The sequence below is a fragment of the Larimichthys crocea genome, chromosome XII, assembly GCF_000972845.2.
Source record: "Larimichthys crocea isolate SSNF chromosome XII, L_crocea_2.0, whole genome shotgun sequence".
NCBI lineage: Eukaryota > Metazoa > Chordata > Actinopteri > Sciaenidae > Larimichthys > Larimichthys crocea.
This window is the reverse complement of record NC_040022.1, coordinates 11024198-11036456: the sequence shown is the minus strand read 5'-3', so window position 1 is coordinate 11036456 and position 12259 is coordinate 11024198. Positions and strand designations below refer to the sequence as shown.

General features: G+C 39.9%; 1 protein-coding gene across 2 annotated transcripts in view; it reads left to right on the top strand.

Annotated features, from left to right (window-relative positions):
- LOC104926831 (vesicle-fusing ATPase) overlaps nucleotides 1-12259 on the top strand; it is a 39769-nt gene continuing 27510 nt past the window's right edge. The window contains exon 1 of one of the 2 annotated variants that reach the window (XM_027284837.1): nucleotides 1-213. In XM_027284837.1, coding sequence (XP_027140638.1) covers nucleotides 202-213 — 12 coding nt within the window. In that variant the 5' untranslated portion in view covers nucleotides 1-201. The remainder of the gene's footprint in view (nucleotides 214-12259) is intronic. The other variant, XM_027284838.1, reaches the window with a different exon arrangement.

Genomic DNA, 12259 nt, shown 5'->3' with positions numbered 1-12259 from the left:
GCTCGCGCACATACGGAGTGATTTTCCTGAACCGCACGCGAGCTTATCATAACGCCACGCTTCCGCTCGGCTCAGCCAATCAGAGCGAGGTGCGCCGCAGCTTATAAACCCATCTGCTGCCGAGCCTTTCCGTTCACCGTCCCCGCTGTCCTATGAATCACTGACCCGAGCTGCATACCCTGATCTACCGCAACCGTGAAGATGGCGGCCCGGGTAAGATGCATAAATATATATATCATTTATGAATATATCCATAACATCCTGGTGTTTCTGTTTGGGAAAGAAGAGAACACAAATATAGAGCGTAAGATGTCGGGCGAGCGTTGCCTCCCTTCAGATTGGAAGCAGTGTTTGGACCTTTACGCGCCTGAATGTCACCGCGGCAGCACAATATTCTGTTTATTTCACATGATGCTGCAGCATTGTGACCCTAGCATATGCCAGGAGGAATCATTTCCGCAAGCACTGCATATTAGCTCCAGCATCAGACCACCTGCAGCCTGCTAACCGGAATATCTCTGCTTAATCCTGGGCTCTGCGTGCCCTTGAGCCGACGCGGCTGCGTAAAAAAAAAAAGAAAAACGCCACTGAGCAGCTTTTACGAGCTGTGCGCATCTGAGATAGACCGTGGGGGGACGACGCACATCTTGTTAAAGCATGTCAACACGCATATGATGATACTGGTCCAAAATCATTAACATCAGCCTGCAGTGTGTGGAGGAGCAGAGCAGTGCATGGCTGGATTGTGTGCGTATTTATGTTGATGGTTGTGTAGAACCTGTCGACGTGCAGGCAGGGATGATGTCAGGTAACCAGTGTCAACCTCTGTTGTCTGCTATCATCACAGGGCAGAGCTGAGGTCCATTGTTTAGTCTCAAAGCTGGAGATTCTTCCTCAGATTGAATCTTTTGTTTTTATTTTTATTACATTTGCTGTATCTTTGCATCCACCATTACAAATACAGCAAAGACTCTATTGAACAAGGCGAGGGGGAGTCAGCTATTGCATTTGCTGCAGCATGTGCATTAATATTCCTGTTGGAAGCAGGTTTGCAGTACATTTAGGAAATTGATCTTATCTTTGGATCATGTTTACCACAGACAAAAAACACCCAGACTTTAAATGATCCTTTAAATGATGAATGATCCTGGGATTATTGTTTCCCAAATGTTCCCAAAAAGAAGAGTTCCACATGCTGCTTTCTTCCAGGCAGAGTTAGAGGAGAAGATTGACACCATTCACACGTGCAGTATATATGAAGCTAATGCCAGCAGCAGTTTAGCCTAGCTTAGCATAAACACTGGAAACAAGTGAAAACTGTTAGCCCGGCTCGGTCCAAAGGTAACACAATCCACCTCCCAGCAATTTTTAAGCTTGCTAATTAACACTTTTTTAAAAAATCTGTACAAAAAACTATGGAACGTGTAAAAAGAACAAATTTTACAGGACGTTATGTACCGGACTAATTCTTGGATAGAAGCAGTGACTTCATGTAAATAGAAGAAATACTACGAGGTAGGGCTGGGCGATATGAATCAAAAGTCATATCTCGATATTTTCTAGCAGAATGGCGATACTCGACATATATCGATATTTCTTCTGTGGCCGGATAATTTCATACGTCTGTTATTAATGGTCTGCTGGTAAATCACACTCCCACCACTCATACTACAAATCCCACAATGCACTGCAACAGCTGACACACAGGTCAAGACCTGTGCACCACCTCTAACCGCGCTGCTTCGGTTGTTAACACACTAATCACACTAAAAACACACACACTAAAAGCGAACTGGAGGCTCAAGGGAAGAAATGTATAGTCATTTTAACGCAAAATAAACTATATCGATATGAACGATATGGTCTCGTGCTATATCGTGTTTGAAAATATATCGACATAGATTAAATTATCGATATATCACCCAGCCCCACTAAGAGGTGAGAATTAGTCTGGCACATAACCCTCCACCCCCTTGACATGTCTGTTTCCAGACTTTGCGCTGTGGCTGTAGCTCCCTGTACAGACATGAGAGTGGTATCTTCTCATCTAACACTCCACCAGAAAGCGACATTCTCATATTTGAACCTTGAGGTGTGAGGAGGTAAAACAGAAAAGTATCATATTGTTTTAATTCTCTCACGACCCTTTGGATTTATCTTGTGACCTCTGAAGGGTTTCTGACCCCCAGGTTGGGAACCCTATGTTCTAGACAGTATCAGTTCATTCTTAAAATGGTGTGACGTAGCTTTAAATCCAGGGCTGCACATCTGTCTCCTTTTGTCTCTTACATGTGTATATTTGGGTTTTTGGTGCGTCGTAGTGCAGAGTCATGATGCAAGGTGCTAATTGCTGTAGCATTACTCAGCAGGACTGTCACATTGTGCTCATATTAGACTGCAGAGAGAGTGAACATAAATCATGTACGTTTATGCTGGTGTAACACTCTTACCCAAAGAACTGTGAGCTGCTTGCCAGATTTTCATCAGAGTTGTCTCAGAGGAAATATACGACTGCTACATTACACCTACAGGAGAAACACTGTCAGTGAAACTCTTTACTAAAAGTCTTTCCAGAGCAATAATTCTGTTGGAAAAACAAGCAACAAATATGCGTGATGCCGGAGGGAAGCGCTGACCTGTGAGTCTGTTTGTACTGCAGAGTCCAGGCAGGCTACCAACAGCAGACTGACCACTGCTGTGTCTCAACAATCTGACCGCTGGCTGATTTGTTGATGAGGCACAACACTCGAGGGAGCTCAGTCAATACTGATTTGAGTGACTCCATGTTTATCAGTCTTGTACATGAGGAATGGATTTGTGCATGAATTCTTTACCTAATTTGTAAAAATAAACACATCAATGTTGCAACTCGGATATTTAAATATTTAAAAAGTACATCTGGACTAAAAAACTAGTGTTTTAGTGAGACACTGAATATGCTGGTACATACATACACATACATTTAAACAATGTTCATGTTATCTGACAGCCCTGAGACACTCAAACAGGATATCTGCTCTACTTTCATAACAGTATCACAGTTGATTTTCAAAGGGATTTGGGGGATAATTTACCCCCCAAAAAATAATTTGGCTCAGTATCACCTGATCACGTGAAAAGTTTCATGTTGTAACGTGATATTTATCACGTTATAACGGGAAAGTATCACGTTATTTTGTGACATGAAATTATCATGTTATTTCGTGATAGGCATTTATCACGTTATTTCATGATATGGTGATATTTTCACGTTATAACTTAAAAACATCAAGTATGGTTTCACTTGAGATCAGATCAATAAGAAACGATGCAACCTCAAGAGGGTCGGATTCATTCTTTCTTCGGTACAACCCCATGTTCTTCAAAATCCTTTGGAGAGTACACATACTGATAACAATGTCATCTACAGTGCTCAACAACTGTAGTATGTTACCATGTCTTAAACCAAGATTAAAGTAAAGTTAAATTAAGTTATGTAGACGAGCCATAGTCAGTTTACGGACTGAACCGTGCCACGCGTGTTGGTAAACTTATGAAATCAAGTAAAACCATACTTGATGGTTTCACGTTATAATGTGAAAATATCACCATATCACATAATAACGTGATAACTTCATATCACAAAATAACGTGATACTTTCACATTATATTGTGAAAATACCACACCATGAAATAACATGATAAATATCACGTTATAACATGAAACTTTTCACATAATTACGTGCCAAATTTTTTTTTTGGGGGGGGGGGTTGGGGGGTGGCAGCAATGCGCTTCCGTAATAATTAATTTAATAATCACATTTTAATTACCCCATCACACTAAGTTACCAGAAGATTTCATTAACTGTAGCTACCTGGCTAACTCTCTTCCAGCTTACACATTCACTCATTTACTCAAGACCTGGAAGTAAAGAAACAGCATTGTTCTTATTATATGTTAATAAATGTGTAGGCTACATACTTATTTGGAAATAACATTTGAAATAATAGAAATAGAAAGTGTATATATTCAATTCAATTTTATTTATATAGCTCCAAATCATAACAGAAGTAATCTCGTGACTCGTTCCACACAAAGCAGGTGTAGGCCGTTCTCTTTATAATATTTTTTACAGAGACCAAACAGTCCCAACCATGAGCAAGCACTTGGTGACAGTGGAAAGGAAACACTTTCATTATTAGAGGCAGAAACCTCGAGCATCTAGCTCATGGTGGGTGGCCATCTGTCGCAAGTGGATAACAGGAAGAGAGGGACAAAAGAAAGACGGAGGCCATGATGACGACTAACCAATGTGTGTGCAGATGGTCAGACTGGAGTTTGTTGTTCCTTGTTTCTTCTTTAGTTCCTACCAGAGTAGGGGCGTCCCTCTCTACCTTTAAAAACTCCTGAAGACAGAGCTCTTCAGATTATACCTTCTCTCCTAGCACTACATGACAAATTTACTCCTTAAGAATTGTCACAAGCACTAACTGCTGCACTAACGCTTTCTTATTGCACTGTACCTTGATTGTTCCCTTCTCTGTAAGTGGCTTTGGATAAAAGCGTCTGCTAAATGACTAAATGTAAATGTAAAATGAAATTGAGTAACGCTGACCTATGGTTGCTGGGGTTTAAAACGTCCCCAAATCTTAGCGCATTACAGCTCAGTAGCCTGAACGCTGATATTCAAGACCAGCTTCAACACTGTGGGGAAAAATTTTACACATCTGTGCTACTTCTGAACTATATATTATTATTATGTAACCTGTGACCCCACAAAATAATTTAGCTAGTTAGCCAGACATGCTAATGTACACATGAAAATGTGTATAAAATGTATTATATATATGATTTTGTTTAATTCTTAGGTGACATGCCTAAGGACATTTTAGCATCAAAATACATCATATTTTGGTGAATGGATGCAGTCTTATTCTGTCTTCCCTCTATTGTCAGGCAATGACATTTTTAGTATTTTCCACATACATTAGACTGCAGGAACATTTGCTCCATGTTCACCACCTCTGTTTATTGGTCATGCATGATAAGGATGCAATCAATACGAAGTGACAGAACCAATCTAGCAATGCACCTGTAACATGTATACGTGGATGTAAAAGAGCATGGATCTGTCTGCCATGTTGATATAAACTCAGACTGCATCCTGAAATATAGAATGTTTTAAGGTGATGGGATGAAAGGCTACATTCCTCCTCTTGGTCATCCAGAATGAGTCAAACATGTCCACCGGCCCTGTTGTTAGACTTCCCCCACTGCTAACACACACACACACACACACACACACACCCTTCACCATCACTTGCCCAGCAGACTATGTACTGTTGCTGGACATACTGTAACAAATGTCACCACAATGAGCACAGCATCAGTTTTAACAAGTCATTAGTGGAAAAAATACAATGTATCATGGGAAATGGTTGGTTTAAAAAGGTTAATATGATGTTGTTCGAGGCAGATCTAGATCGTCTCTTTATATCAGTTGCCCGGTGGTGTTGGCAGGCAAACTGTTTCAAAGCAGCTCTCCCTATTCTCACTTCCAAAGCAGGTGATGGCCTTTCAACAGTCTGCCTGTTTGTCAAATGTATTCATGAATTTTTCATGACTTTCATAATTATTCTGCCAGGAAAGCTTTCAGTGGGGAAAAAAGATGATGTGTGTAGTCGAGCCTCTAGCACTTACTTGTTGTATGTGATCCTATGTGTTGATTTCCCTGTAGAGGGAGAAACATAAGAAACGCTGTGTTTTTCTTGATCCGATGTTGATCCCAGGCAGGGCTCTTTACTGCTCTAAGCGTGAAGCTGTCACTGACTGTCCATCAGTGTGGGATGATGCAGAGATCCAACGTACTCACAGCTGCCAGCTTGTCATTGCTCATCTGATCAATGTGATACCATTTACTCCTTTTCCTTTTGATGATAGATTATATCAGCTGCTTTAGTCATTTGTCAAATTCTAACAAGCTCATATAAAACAAATATATTTGGTCATTTTGAGACTACCATACGGTGTCCCTGAGGGTCAAAACATAACAATCTTCTGAGATATTTTGTACTCTTACCAATAAATTACTTTTAGCATCAGGCATGCTAAATTGCTAATGTTAGCTTGTTGCTGGCGGCAAATATGATCATATTACATTCATTCATTTAGCCAAGCCTGTAAAGCCTGTAAAGACAATAAGATGACAGTACTGCTTCACATGTAAGAACATTTGCTAGAATTATTGCTAAGCTAACATTAAGATAACCCATAACATTTGGGGGTGGCAGTAGCTCAGGGTGGTCCAGCATGGACCAAAGTATGGAGGGTGGAAAAGTACCATGAAAGGTGCCAGTTCACCTCCTGGTGGTAGGTACCGAACCCCTAACTGCTCCCAGGGCGCTGCTACATGGCTGCCCATCACTCCACCTTCTCTCCACATTTGCATGTCTATGAGCCCTCTATGTGTGTATGTTTAGATTGAGGGATCAATAAAGTATCTATGAAAAATGAATGATGATTAGCAGCCTGACAACTTATCTCTCTCTTCTCTGTAGGCTGATGAGAGGTGATAATTTTTTAAAGCTTGATCATTTACCTTCAAAATCAAATGTTTTTCTTCGTAGATATATTCTTTTTTCTTTTTTTTTTGTCATCTAAAACAGACAAGTTGCATGCGTAGAGATTCGGCAACTTTGCTAATAGCCAAATATCAAGCAAGTGCAACAACACAAGACATAGCAGCCAGTAAATATTACTTAGCCCAGCTCCAGTTCTGGCACGACACTGGCTCCACTCCCCATTAGCATTCCCCTGAGCCCTGGGCCTGAAAATATCCTCTTCCTGGTGGCTCTGAGCTCACAGTCCGGGCATTGCTAACAGATGACATCAGCTAACAGCAGCTACATTTGGCAGCAGTTTACTTCACTGTCCATCAGGAAACTCTGTAAATTACAGAGTTGAGGTGGGGGAGGGAAAACCAGAAAACATTTTCTCTGTAAAGCGACTTAGTGCCGTAAAGCGTTACGTACTTCTCCCAACCCAAAGCCCGAAGTTACATAGTGTGAGAACAGACGTATGAATGACAGAGACACCATTCACCTGATTACAAGCCAGTGCAGCATCAGCATGATTTAAAATCTGTAGAAAAGTTACATGCTGTGGGATTCATGTGGGTATAGCGGGCTTGTGCAGTTTAAAGAAATGTTAATGAATTATTGATCTGCTATCTTAAGTGAATTCACCTCAGGATTCACACAGGGATTTTCTGCCTTTGACTTGTGCTCTTCAGTAAACACAGACAGTTTAAAGAGCAAAAAGGGTCATTAAGACACTTGGACAGACTCTTACTGTGGTGGAGATTGAACTGATGACCTTTTGTCCACTAGGCAGTCTTACTAGCCATCTGGCCTTCATCAAACCACTGGATTAGAGAGCAGCCACTCAAGACTGAAGCATGTAAACATTACAAATGTTCAAGAATAACATGGTTAAGGACATACTGCCTGATATGTCCTGTTATTACAGGCAATCGTGGTGTTTTTGTTGGATTTGATCATTTCCCTTCGATTAGAAGAAACTGACTAGAGTGCGGAACTTGGTTCCTCTGTCCATGGGAAAATAACCAGTGTATTGTGAAAATGTAGTTTTCAAGATTTAATTTGAGGGCATTTATGGCCCAAGGTTGAATCATCTATCTCAATCCAATCAATGACAGATGGTTTCAGCTAGAAATTGAAATTCTCCTCATTGCTGTCAACGTTTATTTAGTCGCCCGGCAGTGCAGAGTGGGTGCTTTTTGTGTTTCAAGGACAACCTGATTGATCTAATTGTGTCAAAATCAATAAATCTGAGCTGAGGTGCTTTTCATCCTACAGTCAGAGATGGAGAAACAGAAACAGACACCCTTTCGTGTGATGGAACAAGTGAGTGGGCTACAATCGATGGCAGCTCTCCTGAATGTGTCTTCCTTTTCTCTACGGTCTCTTTCTCTCTCCTCTTTAATTAAGTGAACAGTTTATTTCCCACATAATTTCCCTGTTCGACCATCTATTGTTCAGCAACTATTCATCAAGAGACTGTGATTTGTTTCTCCGCTCTCGCCTCTGTTTTAACACCCACACCCAATTTTGGAGGTAGCAGACCACATCGTCGGCGTATCTGTCGTGTTTTGCATTTGACAAACACCTCGCTTCAAACAGCAGGAAAGCTTTTTGATGTTTTTTTTTTTTTTTACAATCCAATACAAAATGAACCGCACCATTCAGGCCTGGAACTGCAACCTGGTATTTTACCGACAACAACACAAGCAGTTTCTGCTTTTCCTAATTAGTCCTAAATGGACCAGCTTGCATCACATCAATCAGTTTCTCAATGAATCATACACTTGCAAGAAACAACAGAAATGTAACAAGACTCCAAATATTTGCATTTTTTCTTCAGAAAACTAAACGTATGCATGCAAAGTTTGCCATTCGTCGTAGATTTACTTGAAATGGATCTAACTTAGAATCACTTAGCCTCAATCTCAACAAACCCCTTTAAAACTCATAGGGATTTCCCTGAAATATGTTTTCTCAGGCAGCAGTGCAGCCAGATTCATTACTCCGACCAAGCTTCTACAACTGGAAGGATAGGGAGGGACCTGTTGCACATATTGATTGATGCTCACAATAGCCAATAGCGAGTGTGTGTTACACATCCATGGCTGTGCACTTCAGCTAGTGTTATGAGCTACTGTCCGTGTTTACCTTTCACCCTTTTTACTCTTTATCAGGAAATGACAAACTTAAAAAATGACTTGTTGGTCCTGGTATTAAAGTATAGTTAAAAGATGAAGTGAGAAAGAAATGCTCAAATGTCAATTTTGGCTTCATGGGGACTTTAAAATGACCAGTTAAACTATCGTAATAGCGTGATAATCTCTCTGTGTAAGATTTTACAACATGAGCTGCTTAAAATGTTGACAAAAGACTCATAGTAACATGACTTCAGATATAGAAATTAGCAAAGTACATGGTGGGAATTAACTGTTTGGTTAACGGCTCAGTTGACTGTTTGTAGATTTGTGAGTGAGACCATGTCACGCCGTGTTTCAGGACTGCTAACGATAGCTAACGTCTCCATGAAAGAAAGGAAATGATAATTTACTGTTTAAAATCCATACTTTGAATTCCATTTGTGTTTTACAAACACACTTTCAATTTGGAACATTTATCAATTTATCAATATTTTTATTGACCAGTTAGAGTCCAGCTAGATATCAATGAATAAAATTCCGTACATCATTTACATGACAGCAATGGTCCTCCATACTTGACAAGCTAACATTGCAAAAATCTTAGATGGCTGGGTGTCAACATTTTGTTATTTACTAGTTTTAAGATGGATGCTTTTTGGTGGCTTGTAAGCCAATCAGGGATTGGAATTTATCAATAAAGGCTAAATATATACAGCACATGCTAACAAACACTGTGTAACAGTAGCAGTCTATTTCATGCTTTTTCTCTGAGTGTGTGTGAATATGTATGAGCGTGATTCATCTGCATGCAAACCACATACGTGAGTATCCTCTATTAGATACTGGATGTTTGTGCTTAATGCGTACCTGCGTGTATAGTATGAGTGGGTCTAGGAATGTATGTGTGTTTGTGTGTGTGTGTGTGTGCGTTTGCATGTGTGTGTGTGAGAGAGAGAGAGAGATAGTCATGGTTAATCCCCGGCTCATTCTATGCAGGGCCTTCCCTGCAGAGCTTTGAGCTGGAGTTATTTATAGACAGTCACTCTCTCTGCTGTGGGGCAGCCAACACAACACCACAACCCCACAGCAGCATGAAGACAGGAGCAACCTTCAGAGTGGGTGTTGGCATGTTTGTGTTTGCTCTGTCATTCGGAGGGGGTGCAAGCTTTAATACGTCCAGCTTAAGAATGAAACAGGGAAAACTCTGATGGGGTGAGATAGGGCTGGGTAATATGGTTTAGAAAAAAATCAGAATATTAATAAAAATGTAAAATGTAAATTATGCAGTCAACTGTTTTGTATCAGTTCAACAACTACTTCTGTAAGATTTGAACTACAATTTATTCTCAAAAGGAGATGGGAACAACTAGTCTGTATTTGTCTAAATGATCTGTTTGGACATCATCTGTCCAAATCTAAAGCTCACAAAAACAGGAATACAACAGGAAATGCAGATGCTAGGAGTAGAATTAATGCAGTTTAATGGTTTATTTAGAAAAAACGATGAAAGAACAAGGCGTCAAGGCAACATTTAAAACCATAGACTTTATAAAACATGGACATAGTATGCGTGACGTCACCTATACATTTCTGAAGCCATTGGGAGTTCTTTTGACACTTCAGTGTGAGCTTCACTTCACAGCTACAGATCAAAACCAGCCAAGACAAGACAACAACACAGGGAAAACACTGGGAGTGCTGGGACACTTTACACACAGCCAACTGAGACAAAGGAACAGCAGACTGAACACATAGAAATACAGTAATTGCCTCGACTGTTCTCTGTCTGGCAGCACCAGAAGAATTCCTGGCCAGCTGATTGGTCCACAGTGTCAGGACATTGTTAAAAATGAAAAATGAAATGAGTAAATTAAAGTGAGTAGAATCCCAGCATGAGTTGTTATCCCAGTCTAGCCCTGCTATTTGCTGCATTGCAGTAATTGCTGAAGCAGAGCCATCGTTAATGTTATTAGTTCCAGCTAACAATGATACAATATGCACATATCATTCCGACTGCTTCCAAATAAAAGTCAAGATAATATCGCCCAGTCATAGTGAGAGGTTAAAGGCATACACAGTTTTTGTGGTAGATTGTCCTGAAAGTCAACCATTGACACCCAACAAGTTATGGAACCATTCATTGTGTTCATCTCCTTGTTAGATTGTGTAAACTGTAAATATATCATAAGAGGTGAGTTCACCTAAACTTTTGATACAATTCTCTCTTTCTCTGTCTTTATTTTGTACGTTTTAATAATAACACATACTTAATAGGCTTTTTTTTTTTTGACAGATTCAGTGTTTTCTTCTCATTGTTTAATGAGCTCTTTGGTTATTTGAACCTTTCTAATGCAGGACGAGGCTGTTTAGCATTTAGAGTGAATGGAGCTTGTGTTGAGGTGTTCACCGTGCCCTTATCCTGTCAGAGGTTATATCTTATTTTATAAAATATATTATTTTATAAATTATTTCATAAAGCTTATACATTCTTATAACCCTTAAAATCAAGAAGGCCTCATGACCCACTGTGAAGGTTTGGTGAACCCTACTGGTGGGTTTGTGATCCCCAGTGTCCACCTGACCGGTGGTTCATGTGGGCATTTAGTTTTCATGCAGCAGTAGCGATTGAGTTGGGTCGGCAGACGTCAGCAGACGTGGTTTTGTGTGTTGGTTTTGAAGTGATTGGGAAACACTTGAGTTTGTGAGTCACTTGAGTGCACTCGCCAATGATTGACCTCGATTGTCCTCTCTCCTTGTTCACTTCAAACAACTTTACAACAGGAAGTCAAAGTCAGAAGATTCCCTGCAGTGGATGCATAATTGGTTATTGCCCAAAATAGCTCCTGAGCGAAACATGGCTGCAACAGATCAGATTTGTATAATCAATGGTTCATATAATTAAAATCCTTTTCTGTAATTTACGTAGGTCTTACATACTTTGAAACATTACTTTCAATCCAGATTTGAAATATTGTCTCCCTCGTAATGTCCTCTCGATTTCCATACATCTTTTGTCTTCTGAGGTCAAAATGACCATGCCGGGTTTTATCTTTTATTTATAGCATAAAGTATAAATTGTCAAATTATCAATTCTGTGTGTGTCTTACTTCAGTCCAACCCATTACCACAGTTTTTTCCCCTTTGTTTTGGAATTTACAGCCAATAAGAGCAATATGGCCAAAAAGACATGAAAGTATACTCTTGTTGAGTTAACCCTCCTGGTGCCATGAAGGTTAAGTTTTTTGGTAAATGTTTCTGATACTGTGTTTGAATTGGACGTGGTTATTCTCTGACATTTTTACATAATTAATTCTGTGAACCACTCATGTCCGTTGAAAAAAATCCATGTCTGTTGTCGTACAAAAGAAAAACAAGGATTAACTTAATTGTACAATAAAATTGATAAAACCATCTTGGTTAGTCTTTACACTGAGTCTGGTAGCTTCAGTTCAGTTGGAAAAGACTGACAAAGTAAAGCAAAGTAAAGTGGTGAACATATTCTAAATATAGTGTACACACAGACTCATATTGATTTTTGA